General features: G+C 43.6%; 2 protein-coding genes across 7 annotated transcripts; one reads left to right on the top strand and one right to left on the bottom strand.

Moving 5' to 3' along the window:
- Window positions 1-253: 253 nt before the first annotated feature.
- On the bottom strand, window positions 254-17,441 carry tfec (transcription factor EC). 6 transcript variants are annotated; one of them, XM_088366424.1, is made up of 9 exons: window positions 17,360-17,441; window positions 14,809-14,984; window positions 4,608-4,865; window positions 4,078-4,179; window positions 2,907-3,027; window positions 1,993-2,049; window positions 1,840-1,915; window positions 1,210-1,357; window positions 254-1,094 (listed from the first exon to the last, which is right to left on the bottom strand). In XM_088366424.1, exons 2-9 carry the CDS (start codon window positions 14,980-14,982, stop codon window positions 657-659), a joined length of 1,374 nt encoding a protein of 457 aa, XP_088222550.1. In that variant the 5' UTR covers window positions 14,983-14,984; window positions 17,360-17,441; the 3' UTR covers window positions 254-656. The 6 variants fall into 6 exon arrangements, with proteins under 6 accessions (XP_088222550.1, XP_088222552.1, XP_088222555.1 ...); XM_088366426.1 differs by having other exon boundaries at window positions 2,982-3,027; XM_088366429.1 differs by lacking the exons at window positions 14,809-14,984; window positions 17,360-17,441 and adding exons at window positions 5,084-5,302; window positions 7,618-7,847.
- A 2,332-nt stretch (window positions 17,442-19,773) lies between these two features.
- akr1b1.2 (aldo-keto reductase family 1, member B1 (aldose reductase), tandem duplicate 2) lies at window positions 19,774-22,538 on the top strand. Its single transcript, XM_088366431.1, has 10 exons — window positions 19,774-19,950; window positions 20,424-20,591; window positions 20,671-20,787; window positions 20,857-20,934; window positions 21,070-21,192; window positions 21,532-21,638; window positions 21,705-21,786; window positions 21,914-21,997; window positions 22,083-22,165; window positions 22,234-22,538. The coding sequence occupies exons 1-10, from the start codon at window positions 19,885-19,887 to the stop codon at window positions 22,274-22,276; spliced, it is 951 nt and encodes a 316-aa protein (XP_088222557.1). The 5' UTR covers window positions 19,774-19,884; the 3' UTR covers window positions 22,277-22,538.
- The last annotated feature ends 153 nt before the right edge of the window (window positions 22,539-22,691 follow it).

The following is a 22,691-nucleotide window of genomic DNA, read 5'->3' as shown; positions in this document are numbered from 1 at the left end:
CCAGCCCGCCTCACTGTAAACTTTCCACTTCATTTTTCTCGTCATTATGCGCCCTCAAGCCCTCATCAGCTCGCAGTACTCATCAACTGTAGTACTACTTGTCTTTATTATCCGCTTCCTCATTCTCGCATCCCCAATCAGCCACCTTCGCGTTCACCGTGGAACTTCCCGTCCAATTTTGCACACTGATTTTTTTTTTGCTAATCTATTCCAGTAAAGTTCCAATCTTCGAATAATAACAAGACGGCATATGTATCAAAAAAGGGGTTTATTATACTTTCCCCACCCCTACTGTGAATAAAAAAGTAGCATGTTAGCATATACACTGTAAATATATTTTAGGATTACACAGGTTAAGCATATATAAATATAAAAACCTGAAAAGGCACAGCGTTAGTCATGACAGTGAAGACGACTGAATAAGGCACGTCGAGGAAAAAAAAATAAAAATCAGTGTTGACGGGATCTCAGCAGTTCTTTGGAGTCAAAGTCAGTGTACAGCTACTGCAGTGTTGTCAAAAATTCCATTTCTCCCTTTTTTCATACGGGTCTGTTTCTGCTGGAAAGGCCGGGAGGTCCATGAGCTGTACAATATATACAGAAAAGTTGGCGAGCAAACGTCCCGTGAAGCCTTGTGAAGCCGGCTAGCTTTAGCATTATAGCTCATCGCCCTCCCCTGAGCTGAAGCTGCTGCGGCGGCTGCTGTCCTTGGAGGCGGCCCGGGGCGAGCCGGACGACAGCAGCGGGTCGGTGCCGAACGGGGACAGCGCCTCGTCCATCAGGATCTCATCCAGCCGCTGCTCGCCTTTGAGAGTGGCGCTGAAGATCTCGGTAAAGTGGGACAGCGGGTCGGAAAAGGTGGTGCAACCGTCGGCGCCCGCCACGTGGTCCTGCGGCACCGAGATGGGCGGCACTCCGGACACCACGGTTATCCGCTGTAGATAATCTCCGTTGGGGTCTTCCTGGTAGAGAGGCGGCTGCTGGGGCTGGGGGGACGACTGCTGTTGCTTGAGGAGGTGCGGATTCAGTTCTGTCGTACCCAATGAGCTCGCCATGTTAGGGAGGCCGTGCGCCCGTGCTTGGATCTCAAGTTCCTGCGGTAAAACAAAAATGTTTACCCACCAAGAAATACATAGGACTGTGGGTCGGACAATACTTCCTGAGACCCACCCACATCCATGAACTAGCATTTTTCTTGTCTTGCTTTACCTGAATCCTGAGGATAAGCCTCCTGTTGGCCTGCTCCAGCTTCTTCTGGCGACTTTCTAACTCGCGAGCGTGCTGCTGCTCCTTCTGCAGCCACCTAATGTACTCCACCGAAGCCTTCAGGATGGTGCCTTTGTTCCAGCGCATGTCGCTGCACAAAAAAAGACAAATTCTTCAAGATAACCTTTTTTTTTTCCTCTAAACCACTAGAATATTCTCTATCGGTGGATGTTTTTAACCTCCCCACACTCTTTTATAAGAAATGATGATTTACACATGGCAATTATTCATCCCTGGTCCTTACATGGGATTCTGAAGAGACTTTAATAGAATAATTAAGTAGCAATGTAGAAAGTCCATTCTCGTACTTCCTCGTGTCTAAAATTAATCCTGGGGGGGGAGCTGAATAGGTAACTCCAAGATTACCTCCTTTTTTAAAAGGCAAGGTAGTGAAATTGTCATTTTTCTGCAGGTGTGGAGAGCCCAGTTGGATCAAAGCTACTAATCTCCTTTATCTCGCCTTAATGGCGCCGCCGTGACATGGCCGACCTTCCATTTAAATGTACGCCAGAGTTCAATTGCTTGAGATGGCCGGCGGAATTCCAATCCAAAGCTCGTACGGAAACAACTTACGGGTCGTTTGACTTTGGTATGAGCGTCCCCAGTTCTTTAATCCTGTAGTTGATGTTGTATCGTCGCCGTCTTTCGACTGAAAGTCAACAAATAGCAAGTTGAAGCTAAAGCTAATCAGTCGGCGGGTTAATCGACGGCGGTTATGGCGCTCACTTAAATTGTGGTTGTCTTTTTTCTGTCTTTCCTTGGCCATGACCCGTGTGTCGTGTTCTGTAGGGGGGGAGACAAAGAAAAATGATATTACAAATGGATTATCCACGCGGTCTGATCCAGACAAAAAGGTCCAGTCAAGGGAGACACTGAGGTCGGCCCCAATGTAGCGTCTTGACCTCTCTCTCACACACAACTCGCTCACGCACAGAATGAATGAGAGCCCAGTTTATCTCCTGCTGCATGTCTGCAGCTCATTGTGGACAAAAAGTGAGCACTTTTTTAGAAGGGCCAACTCGGTAATTAAGGCGAATTTACTAAGCGGCCTTGGAGAGGGGCAAGAAAATGCCAGCGCATTTATATTTGTATTCACATTCTTGCAAATTACATGATTAGGGAGTTGAAATTGGATTTGCCAATTTGTTGATTCAATCAAGACAATTTGGAGTGCGTGGAGGTGCATATTGTCCTCTCCGTGCCCGCGCTCCACTGAGAATGGAGGCTTCTTCGGGACATACGTACGTTGGATTTCCCAAATTATTTAGGCCTCTTTGCTTGATGCAGCATATTCACGTCTCAGTGTGTGTGTTTTTTTTTTTGGGTTTTTTTACTTCAATCAGGTTCAATCAGGTTTATTTAGGAGAAATTGTGTAGAATAGCTTTTTAATTTATTTTTAATTTATTTTTAAACCAACAGGATTTCAATCAGGTTGATATATTTAGGAAAAATTGTATAGAATAGCTTTTTTATTTTTATTTTATTTCATTTTTCATTAAACCAATAGGATTTCAATCATGTTGATATATTTAGGAGAAATTATACCTCATGAAAATGTGTTTCTTTTTTGTTATCTTATATTAGACTTTGTCGTCATCAAATTGCTCGTATTTGTTAAGACTATGGTATGAGTTCATACCTGTGTATTCCCTTTTTACTGTGAGCTTTGTGGGGTTAGATGTTGGACTCAGTCCACCGTTAGGGGGGTTCATACCTTGTTCACCCCCATACACGTCCAGCATGCTGCTACTGAGGGACACCTGTCGGTAACAAAAAGAAACAAACGGGTCACTCGGAGGATCCCATTGGACTGAGTAGAAGAATCTTCCCGTTGCTCCTCGCAAGTCAAAACAACTTAACACCAAGAAAGGTCCTAAAAAAAAAATTGATTACCACGACGTCCATTCAGACGGCTCCCGCCCTTTGACCTCGGCTAATGCCCCGTTTTCAAACCCCTTCCGCCCCGCACAGAGATGGGCTCTGTTTTGAAAATAGCATTTGGTTTGATGCTGGGTCAACAGCAAAACTGTTTTTCTACGCCTGTCGTTTTTGTCTGAGGATGTAAATAGTAATCACGGATGGTTCTGGATGTCAACATGTAGCGTGCTAGCCACCACATGTGTGTCTAATTTGCATTTGTGTACTTATGGGAACATGTGAGAGTCCCGCTTTGAGTATTCTGGGCTGAAGAAACAAAACATTTTCTCATTATCTCCTCGAGATGGAAGAAGGAGAGGAGGAAAGCTTATCGAAAACATTCCAAGGACTCCTCCCATAACTTCTGAACGCATTGTGTTGACAAAGTGAGAAATCGGTCTGACTAATATATTTGGTCACAACGTCATTCCTGAGCATTCCCATTCGTGTTAAGAAGCCGAGAATATTTTCGTTTGAAGCTGACTAACTAGGCCTTATCTCCGCCACCCCCGCCTTTCCACTGTTGTGGTATCTTTCAAAGCTCCACGTCACTTTATCAATCAGAATGATCCTTCCTGCTGCTCTTAGAATTCATCACTAGATTCCCTAATCTGGATTTATCATGTTGTCCAGCAAAAAGATTTTGGCATTCGGTCTCATTGGCATCAACTTTGGAGGCTTTACTTGACCACCATCTTGACTGATGTGAGAACTGTTGTTAAGCCCTGATGAACTTTGACTCATCTCTCGACTTAAGCTGACCTCAAAGATAGCGCACCCCCCTTTCTACCTCACCCCCAAAACCAGCCTTCTCACTTTTTCCCAAGCTGCCACCTTCCATTTCTGGTGTCCCGATTTAAAAACAAGGAGATGATAGATCCTAATAGACTTACATTGTTTTGCATCAGGATGTTCGACTCCATGCAATCCAAGCCTCCATCCTTGAAGCCCGATTCAAGACTGATCAGATCATCAATCACTTCATCCATTGGGAACTAAAAGAACAAAAGTCATGAGAGTGGATCAAAAACCGAGAAGTGTTGAGGTCCACCTGAATGAGGGACTTTCGCATCCAATAATGGGAAAGTCTTAAGTTAGCACATTGTTTTGGGAAAAAGGTCTGTCATCAAAGTTCCTCCTGCGAGAGACTACTTTGTCAGAGATGACAAAGTCTGAAGTTATTGACGAGCATGTCAGATAAATGGACTTCCTGGACAGTATTTTTCCCCCAAACAACCTTTCCCTCTTATCTGGATGAAAGAATGTGGGAGGACTGAGAAGAGTCACTCGCAGTAATAACGAAAATAACCGCAGATCCGAATGCTTTCAATGCCAGTGACGGGAAAATGTGTCAGCCAGTTCGTCCCCCGAGCAATTTCACTTCCTTCCAGTCGGCAAAACAAACTTTCATTTCTGCGCTCACCTCGCCGTCGTGGTTGGCCATGGTCATTAGGGTGACGGGGCTGTCGGGGTTGCTGCCGTCGTTGACGGATCCCATGTGTCCGTTCCTCATGATGGGCACGGTGGGTAGCGGCTGGCCGGGGGCGTGGGGGTGGGGCACGGCGTGGCCCTGCGCCGCCGCCGACGAGGCCAACTTTGAACCCAGCGTCAGGTACTGCTTGACCTGCTGGCTCTGGCTCTGATGGAGGTGGAACTTGGTGTTGTCCAGTTGGCTCTGTACCTGCAGAAGTAAGGCAGAAGTTGTTGTGACTAACGTATATCGCGCAGGTGCTGATGATCTCAGTGGGGATGCAGAACTGGTCGTGAGTCACGACGTTGTCATTTCAGCCTAACAGCTGGGTTGCATTTTCTGGAAAATGACTGAACCGACAATCATTCTTCAGATCTACCGCAAACATCAATTGACCCAAAACCAAGACTGAATTTCAACGCTCTTACGTTTGAAGCTCTTGTGGCATCCCGCATGGTGTAGTAGCCGCAGTCAGATAAGTGTGGCATTCTCAAAAAGTCTTCAGATTGAGTTGGTTTGCTCGGAGCAGCAAAGTTTAAGGATGCGAGTCTGCTGCTGCTTCTGCCCGTTGCTCTCCTGTTGATCTTCTGGCTCCTTAATAACTCGGTGTCCCTCGTCTTGTCTTTATAAAGGGGCCCCTAAGTGAACTAATTAGGCCCAAAGCTTGGATAAGCCTTCATGTTGCATAGCATGACAATCACTTCAAATGGCCCAGCTGTCAGATCACCCGGGGTTTCATCACCGCGGGACGTCTGCCATTCGCTAGGACCGCCCCCTTTTTGTCTGAGCGGCCAATCGGCGCTCACCTCCCGAGGTCCTCTTTTGCCTGCTCCAGGGGTTTGCGGCAGTACAAATGACCCTTGTTCTCCAATCGGGGTTTTAAATAACTCCACTAATGCCATTTTTAGTCGTTTGTCGCCGTCAATGCGGAGAGCTCAGAACGATCGGTTACGCCGACAATAAAACAATTTGGAAGTCCTAAGCAAGAATATGTCGACTATTTTCAGAAGTAATATTTCACCCAAAACCTGTCATTGAATTATTCTATTGACAATGCGACTCTCTGTCATGACTTTATGGCCCCCGAACTATTTAGAGATAATCGAATAATGTGTGTATTGTAAGCAAAAGTTTGAAATATAAATGTCTATCGTAGGTAAAAGATATGAACTTGCCTGAACTTTGTCTCAATGAGGATTATTTTCCATGACGGAACTCAGCTAATCAATTACAAGAATCATTCCATTGTCACTTGACCTTTTTGAGCACCGATATGATTTTTTTCAGAAGCTAACCGTTGCATTGATGACGCAATCTTCAGGAAATCCGCTCTTAGGAATAATAACGGCGCTTTTTGTTCCGAGGCTGTGTGACGCCATTTGTGTTCGGTTAGCTTAAATGCTACATTATTAGCCGTAGAGAAGAATCATCAATTCAGGTTATTTCTGGAATTTTTTTATCTCAGTTCCGCCCATACCGTCTTGAGAAAACACTTATCGATATTACCACGAATAAACCTAATGAACTCACAGTGTAATATGAAACCTTTAGGTTCTCTTCATTTTTAAAGCGACACAAGGTAGTATTAGTTCCTCACTGGGACACAGAGTTCCTTAAATGACTACACAGACAAGTTTCAGATTGAGGTGCTCGGAGGAAAGTCGGATTTTTTTTCAAATGTAAATCATTTTTAGACAAATATGAACTCTGACCATACGGTGAAAATAAATTTTGAGCATCACAATGCTCATCTTGTCAGTGGTCACTTATCTCTCTCAACAAGATGCCGGTTGTTAGTCAATCTATTTTCTTTTTTTTCCGACGGGCAAGTCGGAGCTTGCACACACACGCCGCCGTCTTCTACGTGTGTGTGTGAGCTGACTGTTCTGGTTTCACTTTACCATTTTAGCTACTGTAAATGACGGAGACGCGCTTGTTATCCACTTAAAGGAATCTGATTAGATTGGAGAGGTTACGGTGCTTCAGTCACCGAAGCTGAACTCCACAATGGTGCGTCTGTGTAAGTGTGAAGAGGACATGCCAGAGGATTATCAGCGGTCCTACACACACACACAAACACACACACACTCGCTGGGATAGCAATGGGAGAAGAATTCAGTCAATCTGGGCCCAAGTTTGGGATTTTTTTTGGGTTTGAGACACTTGAGTGTTTCTCTTTGGGGAGTTGTGCTGGCACCTGCTGCAACAATTGAGGCAGTGTTTGAGTTCACTGACTGATTTTTTGTTTTGCAGGCATTCGCACACTTTTCCTGACATGCCAACTTTAAGTGGCTCAAATATCGAATTGAGCAACAACAACGAAAGCTGGCGTCAGTTGATGAAATTGCAAGTTATAGAGATTTTCGTTTTTTGTCCGAAAGACTTTTGTCACCCAAACAAGGGAGCCCGAACGGAATGTCGTGATGACGCAAACTAAGCCGGGCAAAAAATGCAAAAACTTTCGTGGCCTTAGTAACTCAGGGGTAAGATTAGACTCGGAAATAAAAACAAAGTTATTGTAGGCTTATATTCTTGTGCAACAAAGTTTCAGTCTTGCTTAAGTTCTCCTTTCACTTCAGAAAAATCCAGCTGCTTATGAAAGACCGGCCAACGTGAACCCATTATGGGCAAACACCAGCGACGTCTTTGTTATTGCTGAGTTTTGATTTGAATCAGTTGTTTTGTTTCCAAAAACAAATTTAAACAGATGTCTGGGAGTAATCATGGCAAATTTTGTCAGGCCCCATAAAATGATCCAGCGGGGCCAGATCGGGCCCCCGAGCCTTATGTTTAAGCTGCAGGAGATTCCCATTCATTTCTATGCGATGATTCGAGCTAGCTATCCAAGCTAAGCGGATGGTAACGCTTTACCTTTACGCTGTTGTAGCTACTTCCGAAGGTGTGAGCACGAGTGAGCGGCGTTTCTTTACATCCCCCCCCTCCCCTCAGCCTCGCCCCCTACCTGCAGCAGCTGAATCTCCGTCAATGCGACCACTTTGACCACGCAACGTCGACTCATGGCGCCCGCGCTTTCTCCCATCGCCGAGTGCAAAGCGTAAATTTGAGAGCCGAGCTCTCTGAGCGAGATGAGGGAAGAGGAAGAAGAAGAAATCCTGCAGCCTCTTTCCTGTACTTTGCAGAAATATCAACGAGGAAAGGAAGGCATGACACATCAGCTTATTCGGGCCGCTTCCTCTCTGTGTGTGTGTTTGAGGTAAAAAAACCTGACAGAAGCAGAAACACCAACGGCGGTTGGGCTAGCGAGATGCTAATAAGTTGCTTCTGCATGCACATCGCCGCACTTTTCCTTCCTGCAGAAAATTCAGCACATTCTGCCAGGTTATCTCCATGACAGCCACTTCCCTTGTCAGGCCTTTTTTTTTTTTTTTTTTTCCCCAAGCAGACCAGATAACCCCACTCACACCAAAAAACTTTTACGACCCCCCCTTAACTCATTCAACACAGTTAATATCTTTGACGTCTATAACCTTCAATGGCAGTGAATGAGTTAAAAAAAACATATCAAAAAGTCTGAGAAAAATCAAAGGCATAAAAAAAGTTATTTCTCCCTACTCAGTAAAACAATTCCATTTACACAGTAAGCAAATATGGCCGCCACTGATAAAGTCTCCCATTAATGCGCATCCATCTCGGCATTATTTTAACCACCGTGACCAAAGGAATGTCTCGCCGCCATCTGAGGCTCATGTTTGACTCGCGTGTCCACGTGAGCGCCGCCGGGCGCCTGACTGTAAATCACGTTTCATTGATCATTATGACGCTTGATCACGTTTCGTTTTTATCTGTATTTCTAGTCCGTTCTTCAACGAAAAGCACATGGCAATTTTGTGATTAGTTCAACAAGAAGTGAACACATTTTTGATTGTTAATATTGCCATTTTTTTTTTCCCTGCTGTGCATTTTGATTTCTTCACTTGTATCATATGCTGAATGAAAATTCCATTTTTGGGGGGGGGCGGAGCCACAAGTGCTCACCTTTGTTAGTGGCCCGGCCGGCGCACGCGGCATGTTTTAAACATCAGGGACTTCTTGTAACAGCCGGCCTGGCTTCTGAGGCCGTGCATCAAAGTGCGGCTCGCACATCTGACGACTGTTTTATCCTGCTAGAAAAGGAATGCGTAATGGACACGCGGCACCGCTGCACTTTTAATGATCCTCGTATGAATTAAATATAGAAGCCATTTTAACCGGATGACACGGGGGAAACTGTGTGCTTATTGTTAATATCCCAATCAGGAGAATGTTTTGTCCGTTTGAAATTCGGCCAAAATTTTTTAAATAAACTTTGGATCTCGATTTTACTGCAGGAAAAAAAATGGTTGACTCCTCGTGCACCTCCGATCGTACAATGAAAGCAACCCAAAATAAAAAAAAAGGGGCTTGAAGATACAGCTCGTCCCCTGTCAGCGCCAAGTACATGCGATTAGTCAAATGGAATAATAAAATTTTTGCAAGCTAAATCAATTAGGCGGCTATTCTCACAAGAGCTGGAATTGTAGCGGATGGCCACGTGTCTCGAGCTACACACACACGACATTGAGGACACCTGCAGTCTCCAGTCAATCAGTTCCACTCCAGAAACCAAATCGGTTTACAGACAATCGTTTCTCTCAGTGTTGAGGATAGCAAGAGTTAAACGACGGTGAGAAAGTGGAAAGAAGACGAGAGCAGGCCACAACGGATTAGATCATAAGAGACGAGGGAGCTCGAGAAGATTTAACAGGGCATGGAAGTTAGTAGAATTGTCAAAACTGATCTTTTGTTTCTGGGCAAATTTGAATAACTGGAACCAGCAGCAAAAAAAAAAAAAATTCCCGTGAATGAATTTTCAAGTCTGAACTTTGAAGTGACATGAAAAAGGGCATCGTATTCACCCTAACTGCATTTGTGAAGCACTGTTCAAAAGCTTTTTGGGTGAACAAATGTTGATTACACCTCCCCCCCCCTCCCCGACTTTGCTTTTAACTCGATTGTGGCAAATGAAATAATGCAATAGCTTTTTAATGAGAACTAAGCAGAAAATTAAATCAAGCTTTGACCTTACCCGAACTAATATTATACGGTTTGGGCTGCGGATACAAAGAGCGGCTTGTGTTTTGCTCGGCTAGGCTATCTTAGCGCCAGCCTTCAAGGCCTTCCCCAAAAACGTTCAAAAGCACAGAGCGCCATTTAGAACGTACAAAATGGCGAGAATTTTGTCAACCCTCAAAACCACTGAGGGGGTGAAACCAGGAAGAAAAATTAAAAAGGACCAAGGGTTGACCCTTGGGGCACTCCGCAAGAAAGTGCGATTCCTGTTTTAATATATATTCCGGGATCTGAAAGGAAACTAGCCCTTGCCAATGTGATTTCTATAACGTTGATATCAAAATGGAGAGCCATTTTGTCTATGCGGTACTTTTCGTAAGCTAAATCAATGCCAATAAAGCTAAAAAAACAACCTGGAATAACCTCAAACTTTCCCTCTCATCAGTCATTTCTTAAAAAATATGTCGCCATTTACATATTTGCGCACTTCACTCCGTCTCCTTCTCATCTTCTCTGCCTTGATGTTTGTCTGTGTGGCTCTCTTGATGGGCTTTGCCGCCGCCGCCGCCGCCGTCTATCTCTTCATCTGCGCTTACACCTGCGCGAGGCTAACGTGAGACGACACCCATCTTTTTCATCACAATGGGGAGCCCGAGAGACCAAAAGACTCACATTAAAAGCCTGTTTCAGGGTATTAATTGCTTGACATGACTCACCCAGGTATGGGAAACCTTGCAATTAAACCGAGCGAAATACTTCTGAACGAATCACGTGTCGGAGGCACGCGAAGTTTCTGTCGCCAAAAAGTCGGAATACCGTGTTAAAACCAAAAATGAGTTCCGGAAAGTTGTGCATAATAATTATTATTTGTCAAACAACTCCAGCTACAACAGTCTTCAATTGTTATCATGTACCAGAACCTTCTACATCATTCTAGATGAGAAATCTTAATAATGAGCTGCTCTTTCTGCAGGACAGCCACATGGCGCCGTCGTAAAATTTGACATTCTGAGATGAAATGGTCAAATAAAACCAAGACGCCAGCGTTTGTATGTGCGTGACCCGCCGTCTTTCTCGTTATTTATGCTAAGTTGCTGCGTCACGGTCATGTGTCACGTACGTACCTGCCCGTACCAGTTATATTCCAACATGGTGTCCCAACACCACAACACGCACGTCCAATTTCCAAAAAGGGGTGACGGGAGAATAAACGCGGTCAAGTTGTTGCGCGAGCGTTAGCGTTCACACATGTCCCAGTTCTGATTGGCAAGCCTTGGCTGTAGAATTTGGGCACTCCCAGAGCTTCTGACCTGTTGATAATGAACCTGAACCCATTATTTTGAGTCAATGAATTGAAAGAAATAGGGCAAGGAATGAAAGCCGCAAGGCCAATTAACGGCATTCTTGGATGTATTATGCCCAGCCCGCCGCTCAGGCAGACCACTTTTGCGCTTTTTGTCTTTATCCCTTTCTGTTATTCATTAATTATTCCGAGCAGGGTCGGGGGTCACGTGGCTAATTGCGCTAGGTCTCTCTCTCGACGCTCGGACGACACAAGATTGACGTTTCCTGATGGCTTTGAATTAAAAAAAAAATGCTATGTAATCTTGATACATTTTCAAACGTGACGCCGCTACGAATATCGGGCGTATCGGGGGCTAGCCGAGGCCTCGTCAGGTTAAATACGAGATCTCAAAAGCATTCCGTACATTTTAATGAGGCTTTATAACATTTGACGTCCGAATGATTTTTTCCCAAAAAATCTTTTGATACATTTCTGACTGGCAGCGGTTTCTCACGTACGTCCACGTGGAGCTCCTCAGGTTCCCAGAACTACAGAGGCGGGTTTGTGCCTGTGGATTTGTCACAGTCTGAGCCACTTTTAACGGGCCATTGGCAACGCATTGCTCAGTTTAGGGTAACTGCGAGTCACATTGTCCCGCACGGGAAGGAGGAGCCTTTTGACGATGACCTTTCAACTATTATATACGGCGTGTTTGATAAAGACTGACGCTCAAACGGGACAAGCAGGAAACCAAATGAAATTCGATTTTGCCTAGTGATAACAGAGTAATCACATTAGGAAAAACTTATTGTCTGTAATGTCAATTCCCCTTTTAACGTGATTAGAAGATAGACATCACAGTTTTGCTATCCCATAGACTCTGGGAATCCCTTCATCTCGTCCTCGGATGTCTTATGTATAGCCACGGTTTGATTTTAGAGTCATTTGGAGCGTCCAATCAGAGGACTCCCCTTTGTTTAGTTTTTTTAATAATGGCGTTTGTTGCAATTTTTCAAACAGATGCCTGCCTCCCAATTAAAACCTGAAAATAACCTTACTAATTATCAATATTATCAGTATGTATAGGAAAAATGCTTAGGAAGGTCAAATAAGGTCAAGCCTTTGCTGTCCTTCCTCCTGTTGTCTCTTCAAATTTTTTGGAAGTCTTTTCTTCCTTGGACGCTACCGGCCAAACGCTGACCCCTTCTGACCTCCATTAATCATAAAACCGATCTCTGTCACTCGTCTCGATTCCGAAAACAGCGTCACGGAATGGTCACAAGTGTGGAGCATCAATCAAGGTACAAGGCTTGATGAAGTCATTTTATCATCACAAGGCCAACACAACTCTAATATTTAACCCAGATTTTTAGCAGAGGAACAAATGCATTGTTCCACATCATTCTTTCCATTTCCTGATTTATGACTGCCAAAAAAAAACAACTATCACATCGCTATTGGTTTAAATGTCTCTATTGTGTAGTAAACATACACAAACACACTAGGGGTCCCTGAATACCAATTATGTGAATCTTACACCCCCCTCCCGCCCCACTCCGAGCTTATCTAGCCTCCAGGGAGACCTCCCTCCCTCCCTCCCTCGTAAATACAGAACCCACCGAACCAGCGTGAAGCCCCGAGCCGGTCCCCGACCCGCACGGTCCGATTCAACCCGGCCACCATTTATGACTCATTGTACCTTTTAGCGCCCCTCCCTTCCCCTCCCCTCCCCTTCCCTTTTGAATCCTATTAGTCTGCGAACATAGTTTAACTGAAAAAGACTGTCGACTTCACTCAATTAGGCCTAATAGGATTAAAGGATGCCGGTATGGGCCGGGGAGTTTTCAAATGGCCGTGGAATTTTTTTTCTAGACACCTGCTCCGTCCGTGGCGGTAATCGCAACCAAACTGAGGATGCGAGAGGGCTTGGCCACGCCCACCCCCGAGTGATGGAATATCCGTCATTATTATATCTTTATTTATTATATATATTTTTTTACAATTATTATTATTCATTTATTATTTTATTTATTAATATTATTTGTCCATCTGGTGCATTTGCTTTAAAATCACATCACGCTATTTTATAAGTGCCCCCCCCACTTTGATATAATCTTTATCCATTCCAAATCTTACATTCCATTCTTAATAAGACATCAAACATAAAGGCATGTAACTTCATTTGGCTAAAGATGCTTGTTAGTTTATTTACTTTTATGATTTGTAATGCCTAAATGCTCAATGGCAATCTTTATCCATGGTTGCTGTGGACGACAATCAATTTGATTTAATGATCATCCTGCATTCTTGGTGGCTAATTCTTCCCAGGGGTGTCATACGGAGTCTCATGCCAACACCTCACAACAGTTTTCCTTCCCGGAGGTCTCTCCGTGTGTCTGGACACTGTGAAAAGCTATCTTGGTGGCCTCAGATCGCCCCCCCCCACATTTTCGCCGCCCCCCCTTTCCAAGCACCACTACCTCAGCCTACAACGAGGGATTATGATATGTTTCATCCCAAAGTGGCTTGTGCTTTTCTTTTTTCTCTTTTGTGTCAGTGTGCAAGTAGCCGGGGAAGGGCCAACTGGGGCGCTGTGATGCGTGAGTCGAAAAAAAAATGCTAACCAATTAGCGTTTGGGAAAAGATGAATCGCTCAAATGAATTTCAAAAAATGTATTTTCCGGAAAGACGAAAGATTTTTCGTGAGCTTCCTAATTCTTCTGTTGCTTTATTTAGATGTTTCTTTTTATAGAGGTCGTTTGTCCCCGCAGTAACTCTGGTCAGCAGCACGGATGACTATTTAAAACGGAAGCTTGATTTTATTAGCTAACTCAATTGACAGTATGCAATGCATGCCAGATATTTGAGGGTTAGAACAGACGGGAAATATTTGTTCCGAGTCCAATTTGATTTTGGACAACAATTTGATTGTAGCGTCTTTTTTTTTTTTGTGAACTACAGTAGCTTGTCGCTATGGCTCAATTTTTTTGTTGTTGTTACGGTGAGTTGATCCAAACAAGTACAGTACATTCAAGGCACGCTTGAATTTGTTGAAAAACTTTGGTTTGTCCCACGGCACCCGATGACACGCCGACTTGCCACCGTGACGGCAGATCTTAACGCAACAAACTCGCACTTGTCCCAAGCGTAGCGGCCATGTTTACTTGTGATTTCTACACCTCAAAGTGACATCCAGCAGATAGAAATCCGGTTTTAAAAATTGGGTCGAATCGCTAACCCATCGAGATGTTGCGTAAACTTCAATATTTGCTGACTGGCATTTTCTGACGATGAGAACATGTCCAATGAATTCTTCAAGGTTTTATTTCCATGCTCAAGCAGGACGTTTGCACCTGAGCATATTCTCACGAGTCCTGCCCATCCTCTCCTCCTCCTCCTCCTGCTTGTTCCTTCAGGCTCATACAAACACATACTGGCCACAGCAACTTATGCACATGAAAGACCTCCAACCGATGCTTTGAAGTCTATCAGTCCCCCATCTAACGTCGGGATGTTTTCTCTTTCCTCCTCCTTTATAAATCTGATTCATGTCGCCCCGTCTGGATCTTCTATTCCCGTCTCGCCGTGGTCAGTCAGGGAGTCATTTGGCGCTTTTTCGCCAGCGCTTGCAGGATTCAGGCTCAATTTTGCATCAAAGCAAGAAAAATAGAGCGGATTTCTCCATTCTCGTTCCCAATAGTAAACTAAGATGCGTGCCCCCTAGTGGTGATTATTGAAATTACAACGTAAAAGTGTCTTGAAAAGCTGTATTTTAAAAAAATCTGCCATTATGGCGATTATTATTACTATTTTGCTTACCTTCCATGTGTTTTGGGTATTGTACAAAGCAGATGATTGCATGTAGGGACAGCGAGACTGGAACCCATAGTCATTGGTGCTGGGCCATGTGGTGTAGAACTCCAGCGCTCCAGAATTCCACAAAGTCTGTCGGGCATCTCGCCGACCCATCATGCACTGGCTTGATGGAAACATCTCTGAAAATGGACATGAAATGTGACACAATCACTTGATTGTCTTTGGATTCTTCTTCTGATGCGAGTTACCGGGGACTCGTCAGCGGTTGAGTTTTGCCAGTAACCTAATTTGCATGCACGGGTTTGAAGATATCAATGGGATAAAAAACAATAACCAGCAGCATGCATCCAATCAAAACGGAATCGGATTTAATTGGAAAAAAAATGTATTCGTCAGAAATTCTGTTTTTACTCATATTCATTTGTCTGTCGCCTTCATTCTGTGGACAACGCTGGCGAGACTGTGAGAACCTGTGGGGGTCATTCTGCAACCTCGCCGCATTCCCGTCACGGTGTTCACGTCGGAACAACGGCGGCGTTTGTACGGGGGAGGTTGAAGCGCCGTCTTTGTCTCGGGCTTTGTGAGCCTCTCTGTTCGCCCGTGAGCAAGGCATCGTTACAACAACCGACCCAGCCTGAGGTGTTCCTTCCTTCCTCCATCTTGTTTCATTAGTTAGCGTAACCTGCTGAATGGTTTTACGACACCAGGACAATGGCACTGCTTAACTTGTGATGTCATAATGATCTGTTTTACTGAAGGTATGCTGATCAGGTAGCAAGGTGCTAGAAACTTCCCGTGCCGCAAAACAGACGTCCATCAACCACGTCGGCCATTTTGTTTTCACAGTCTGATATCATTTTACTTATACTGGTTTAGCTAGCACAGCGAGGGCAAGATGGAGTCACATAAAATCGGTTTCTATCTTCTGGCAAGACAACAAACCGCTTGTTTTCGTGTGGACTTTGGTCCAGCCAGTCAATCAGATCCATTTTGGGACTTGAAAGAGATGTCCCAGGAAGAAGCTGCAGACCGTGGATGAGCATTCACTTTCACTTTGCGTCGGTCAAGAGTGCGCGCCACCGCTGAGAGGAGGTTAGCGCACCCCGCCTTTGAAGTGGTGCCTCCGAGCAGACAATGTTGACATTCTTCCCGCACATGGCTTTGCTCCTGAACGCCCCGTCAATACACTCCTGTCTCTTCCGCTGTCAAGCCAAACCAAAGCTATGAATGCTAATTTTATTTACACACATGGTTGTTAGTCCCCCTCTATTAATGAAAGACATAATAACAAAAGTAGTGGTAGTAGTAGTAATAATTACACATAAATTATGGAAATTTTAAATATTTATTTATTTATTTATTTATTTATTTATTTATTTATTTATTTATTTATTGGAAACCGGCAATGAAGAACTGCAAGCAATGCCTAGATTGGCCGCTAGGTGTCGCAATATCATACAGTATCTCAAGTGTAACATGAATAGTTCCCCATATGACTTGGCAAATTTGCTGTGACTCAGACATGAGTGACCAGATTGCAAAACAGTGTGTGTGTGCCCCGTGCAAATATAATAGCGTGCAACAAGTCACACATGCTCACACGATGATGGCGTGCAAATGTTTTGCGACTCTTGTGTGCCTGTTTAGCTTTGCTTCACCTTTAAAGGCATTTCAATCACCTGCCGCACAATTGAGTCAATAATTTTGCCGACTCATTCTGATCTTTTTTTGTGTGTGTCCAGTCTGCCTATATAGATCACACATGTACCCATTGGAGAAGTTCACCCGCCAAAATGTCAATAATATCAGCTGACTAAATATGAGGAAGTGGCACATGAGGAACTTTTGCCGGAGGAAGATTTTCCTGCTGTGTCATCCTGACCTTCCACTCCTGGATGACAAGCCAACACAAACGGCTGTGTTGATATTGGTATGATATTTGGATTATGGGAGAAATAACCAGCAACCAACCCGTGAAATGGGATGTACAGATATAAGACAAAATCATGGTCAATCATGTCTAAATTTAATAATAATAATAATAATAATAATAATAATAATAATATTAAAAGGAGCCTATTGTAGGCAAGTAGTGGTTAGTAATAATTTTAATCTCTGCATACACATAAGGCAGGGGTGTCAAACTCATTTTTGTCGAGGGCCGCATCATAATCATAGTTTTCTTCGGAGGGCCATTATGACTGTCAATATATGATATACAGTATAACCTACACAACAAACTGATGAATAACAACAATTTTGAAATCAGAGACGAGTGAAAACAGATATTTTTAAAAAATGCATGATAATAAAACGTGATCAATATCTCTATTTTTTAAAAGTGAAGACAATTTGCAATTTTAATATTGACACAAGTTGATGCACAATTTGTCTTTGCGGGCCACATAAAATGATGTGGCGGGCCGTATCTGGCCCCCGGGCCTTGAGTTTGACACCTATGACATAAGGGAATAGTTTGTAAATAAATAAATAAATACATGAATAAATAATGCAATAAATAAATCATGCAATAAGAAAGAAAAAAATAGATCACCTGTAATTTTGCAGGGTTCTTAAGTCTTTGGCGACGAGCTTCTGTTTACGTTTGCCGATTGATTCCTCGAAGTATGGCCAAGTGAAAGGGGGCATGGAGATTTAAAGCATTGTGAGTTTCCTCTTTTTGACGGGCACCCTTTTGGAGCTGGGTGCAAAATTGAGGCCGGAGATTGCGTCAACTGACCCATATACCAGGCTTTCTTTTATTCTGCCAAATCGCCTTTGCTACTATCTTGCTATCAAAAGTCTTCACACCCCTTTTCAATCCCCCATTATAATTACTCTCAAATGCAATGCGATGCTATTTAAAAGCCTTTAAGTTCTACCTTGACTTTCATATTTGTGGTTTTTGCCGACACTTAAGCACACAGGTGACAAACTCAAGGCCCGGGGGGCAGATACGGCCCGCCGCATCATTTTATGTGGCCCGCCAAGACAATTGGTGTGTCATTACTAGAATTGCAAATTGTCTTCACTTTTAATAATATCTTAAAATATTTGACCAGTTTTGACTCGTCTGATTTGAAAACGAGTTATTTGTCAGTTTGTTTTGTAGCTTTTACTGAGAGTTTGTGCTAAAGTTTAGCACAAAAGACCGCCGCCATCTGCATAATGATCCCCGTGATGTTTGTTCACACCAGTTAAGGTTGATGAGGGTACAAAACGGAGGAGGCCGGATGGACACTCGTGAAAGTAGCAACAAGCGACGCTGCCGTGTAGCAACATGCAAATTCAAAAGCACTCCAACGCTTGTTTTTGTCCGGGTGACGTCCGAGAGAGCTCAATCAAGACCAAAATGGATGTGAAGGGCCTGAAAGAGGTTGCCTTGCTTAAATAAAAGCAATATTTTAGGGGGGGAAAAAAACACTCAGTGACTACAAAATTAGATGCCGACTGTCTTGAGAGGACACACTAGAATAATAATGCCCAGCGATTTTGTGAAGAATTGATTTAAATGAGTTGTTTAAGTGTTACTAGTTAGGCAGAATTTCTTCTAATGCTGTTTTTATTTTGTTAGATTTTATTAAGACTACATTTGCAAAGGGAAATTGAAATTTAGATTCCAGCCTGATCTTCAGCCCTGCACGCAAACATGCTTAATGAAATTTCCTGCGTTGTACAGCAAATGAAATTCAAATGAGCAAAAACTAAAATGGCTAATTAACTGAATATGACTTTTTTTTTTTTTATTTGATCATGTAGTCAGTCAAATTTGACTCATAATGGGAATTCCCATCCAATGAAATCCATGGCGCTATATCAAAAATCTGTAGAAATTCTGCTGAAAACAAAAGTCCCTTTGTGGAAATCAAAAGGCTTTCACAGATCTTTCACTGTGCTTTGGCGACCCCTTGTGTCTGTCAAATAACACTTTGTGTCATTAAAGTTTCTTGTTGGAAAGGTGAGCTGACTTCTGTTCAAACTCTTCTGGAAAGCCACTTGGTTCTTCAAATAGGTGGTCATTTTCTGCCTGGTTCTTTTCTTCTAATAGATGCTTGGCCTGCACAAAACAGTGTCAGTGGCGTCTTGGGCTTTTGATGAAGGCAGCATGTGGCCACGTTTGATTCCAGTGGCCACTTTGACAGTTTGGAGGTTGTCTGAAGTGAGATCAGAGACGCAAGAGGGCCCGGAGAAGCAGACGTCCAGCCGGGGGAGAAGATCAGAGCGGACATTGTGAGGTACACAGCGTTACTGGCTCCTACAACTTTTCCCTTTGTATATATATTTTTTTTGTCAAATATATCTTTAGTAACACCTTTCTCTGCAGCTCTTATGGTTCAAATAAAGAACTGTGAGGGTTTTATCTGATTTTAACCAAAGAGCCCTGGCAGGTTGTAAGACACTATTATTTTTTAAATTCATAAGCATTGGCAACATGCATCACATTTTCTGAGCTCAAGGAACTTTGTTGCCATTTCAAATGACGTTTCGGCTCCAGATAGGCAAGATCACGCCACAACGCAGGATGACTTCAAGTAGAACAAGAAATGACTTGTTTTATTTATGCATACCAACAAAGAACAATAAGCTCAAAACCAGAGTTGTCAAACTCGTTTCCACTACGAGAAGTAAAAATTCTACACCAAACCAAACTACTTGTTTAATTAATAATAACTTGTTTAGTTTATAATTAATCATAAATAACATATTTCATTCCACTATTACCATTAAAGACCCCAACGCAATGCTGGTGTACTGTCTCCCTCCTGTGGCAAAAGTTGGAACAACAGGTATTTTTTTCAGCCGTGATAAATCACAGTATCATCGAGTTAACGCCATTCGCGTAAATTATTATAATTATTGATTATATAACAGTCCAAATGTGTGACTAATATTTATGTTGTATTTTATGCGTGAAACCACTGAATCACTGCATTGTTTAATTTCACGCCTGGGGCAACCTGCAAGGCATCACTAATCAATCGACGATGCCTGCCTGCTCAGTCACACATAAATCAACTAACCACACACACCTCGCCTCCACTTGTTGCTCAACTGGGTATCACTCGTCTTTCGAAAACAATGGCAACGACCGTGAAGCTCTCCACCGGTGCGCTTATGCCCATCGTCGGGCTGGGGACATGGAAGGTGAGTGATCCGTTATCTCCATTTTCTTGGATCTCGTGGAAAGTTACGAGTTGCTCAGTTTGGGTGTAACTACTTCAAAATGGCAAACAGGCGCAGCAATCGAAACTTAAATTTAGACTGCAGAGCGTTGCGTAACAGATCGGAAATAAACTCACCGAGTGATATTAAACTGCGTGAAAAAAATGAACAATCGGACTTGAAGCTAACGGTAGCTAATGCTAACAGCCATTCAGTCATGGTGGATGATGTTTGAATTTATGTTGTCATTACATTTAACCGTGCAGGCTGATTCTTTTGGGTTTGTCTTTATGTTTTGTTTGTCTTTAGTTTATATTCATGCATTCATAACGTTTTCTGTCTCAAGGAGCCTTGAGGTAAATCTTTAACATGTATTTTTTGTGTCACGAGGTTAAAACTGATCTACATATTGTTTTGGTTTTTTTTTTATAATGAATATTCACTTTCTCTTCTAGTCTGAACCCGGTCAAGTGACTGCAGCGGTGAAAGCAGCCATATCAGCGGGCTACCGGCACATCGATGGGGCTGCCATTTACCGTAACGAGGCGGAGGTGGGCGATGGAATCCAGGCCATGATCAAGGACGGTGCAGTCAAGCGAGAGGACCTTTTCGTTGTTAGTAAGGTAAGAAAGCCATGAGGTGGAGTTTCAGATCTAGCAGGATGCTTCTTAATGTTCCTCGCCTCATTTTTTTGCCCCGTAGCTGTGGTGCACCTACCATCAAAAGTCCATGGTCAGGCAAGCTTGTGAGAAGACCCTGAGTGATCTCAAATTGGCCTACCTTGACCTCTATCTGGTGCACTGGCCAATGGGATTCCAGGTAAATGCTGCAAGTCTCATCATCCGCTATTGTCCCGGTTTTTAAAGCCATCTCTTTGGACTTGTATAGCCCGGCGACGAGATGTTTCCGTTGGACAGCAACGACCAAATCATTCCTGATGATTCCGACTACCTGCAGACATGGGAGGTGAGTTGGAAGCTTACCAGTCATAAAATAATACTTTGTGACAGGATTTGGATCACAATGCGGGAGCATCCGGTATAGACACTTGTGGAACTCCTCAGAGCACACAAATAGAGGAGAAAACATTTTGTGTTTCAGGGAATGGAGGAGCTGGTCGATGCCGGTCTGGTCAAAGCCATCGGGATCTCCAATTTCAACCGGGATCAGATTGAGCGTCTTCTCAACAAGCCGGGCCTCAAGTACAAGCCGGCCAATAACCAGGTACACCAACACACTATGGACCCATTTCTTGTCTAGAAATACAAAAGTCATTCCAAAAAAAAAAAAATGGTGCTGTCCTTAAGGGTATGTCTGTAATGCTCTTTCCCTCCCAACAAGAAAAATTAAATGATTTTGTAATTCCCTTGAGTTTAATGCAGTTCCCCCCCCTTAGGCTAAGCTAATGCGCTTAGTCTGTTGTTTCTCCCGTCTGCTTTAAGATTGATCCTGCCTGGTATTGAATTAAGCCACCATTTTCTTCTCTAGCCTGCAGCCGTTGTACAAAAGCAGACCTGAAAATGTTGGTGATTGTGCCCGCCGTTGTACTTTTGTGCCTTGAAGGTGGAGTGCCACCCATTCTTGAGCCAGGAAAAGCTGATCAGCTACTGCCACTCCAAGGGCATCACCGTGACAGCCTACAGTCCACTCGGCTCCCCGGCCAGACCCTGGTAGGTCCTCAAAGGCGGATCGGGAAGTTTCTTTTCACGAGGTGACCGCCGGCCGCGCTTTTGCAGGGCCAAACCCGACGAGCCTTCGCTTTTGGAGGATCCTAACATCACGGCCATAGCCAAAAAGCACAACAAAACATCTGCTCAGGTACATTGTTTTGAATGATAAAATATTAACTAGGGCTGAATAATGAATTAAAAATCATAATTGGAGGGGGGCAAATAGATGGTTTCTGTGGTTCAGCCCAAGTCTTGATGTCGTAATCTCAACTCAGGTCCTGATCCGCTTCCACATCCAGAGGAATGTGGTGGTGATTCCCAAATCGGTCACACCTCACCGCATCCAAGAGAATTTCAAGGTAAGGAGCGAGAAAGACACACAAATGCCCTCTTTGCCTTGCACGCCCGGCCGAGCGCCAAATTGATTTTTCCACCCTTTGCCAGGTGTTTGACTTCCAACTCAGCGACGAGGACATGAAGACCATTTTAGGATTCAATCGGAATTGGCGAGTCTGTCCGATGCATTGGTGAGTGTATGGATGAACTGTTCAACATTTGTTGTATGGCTTATTAATTGACTTATCTTGGCCTCCAGGAGCACCAAGCACAAGGACTACCCCTTCAACGCTGAGTTCTGATGTGGGGAAAATGGCAAGCACTGGTTTGAATTTTGGCACTGTTACAAAAATTTAGTAATCAGTCTATCGTAGTCACTTCGCGTTGGCAAGTCTCCGCCCATGTGAGCACTTCCCCTTATTTGCACTTGTGACTGTTGCCGTTGCTGAGTCATGTGTGTTACTTGTGATGGCGTTGCCTCATTTGTTTTCACTTCTTTGTCCCACGTGTGCCAAATTAGTATGTTGCAATAAAATAGTGCCAGCCAATTGAGCATTCTCATAAGCAGACTTTGGCTTTGGTGATATGCCAACTGAGCTAAATTATTTTCAAGTTGATTCTGCAGTAAAACCAACAAAGCTGTAGTAAATGAGTTTTGGCGCCGCTTAGTGGTTGACTGGCGTCATGACACTAAGAGCCTTTTTTATCGCCCCTTTA

The sequence above is a fragment of the Syngnathus floridae genome, chromosome 22 (genome assembly GCF_059516105.1).
Source record: "Syngnathus floridae isolate MCC-2025c chromosome 22, RoL_Sflo_1.0, whole genome shotgun sequence".
Lineage (NCBI taxonomy): Eukaryota > Metazoa > Chordata > Actinopteri > Syngnathiformes > Syngnathidae > Syngnathus > Syngnathus floridae.
Note: the sequence above shows the minus strand (reverse complement) of the source record. Positions and strands in the feature narration are given on the sequence as shown.

What these genes read in the sequence shown, in the direction of transcription:
- akr1b1.2 (XM_088366431.1), top strand. Translation starts at nt 19,885, where the DNA reads ATGGCAACGACCGTGAAGCTCTCCACCGGTGCGCTTATGCCCATCGTC. An exon ending in ACTACCTGCAGACATGGGAG is followed by an intron (nt 20,935 to 21,069) that starts GTGAGTTGGAAG and finishes TTTGTGTTTCAG; the next exon opens with GGAATGGAGGAGCTGGTCGA. An exon ending in CGAGTCTGTCCGATGCATTG is followed by an intron (nt 22,166 to 22,233) that starts GTGAGTGTATGG and finishes CTTGGCCTCCAG; the next exon opens with GAGCACCAAGCACAAGGACT.
- tfec (XM_088366424.1), bottom strand. Translation starts at nt 14,982, where the DNA reads ATGTTTCCATCAAGCCAGTGCATGATGGGTCGGCGAGATGCCCGACAG. An exon ending in TGGCCAACCACGACGGCGAG is followed by an intron (nt 4,180 to 4,607) that starts GTGAGCGCAGAA and finishes TTGTTCTTTTAG; the next exon opens with TTCCCAATGGATGAAGTGAT. An exon ending in GGCTTATCCTCAGGATTCAG is followed by an intron (nt 1,095 to 1,209) that starts GTAAAGCAAGAC and finishes GTTTTACCGCAG; the next exon opens with GAACTTGAGATCCAAGCACG.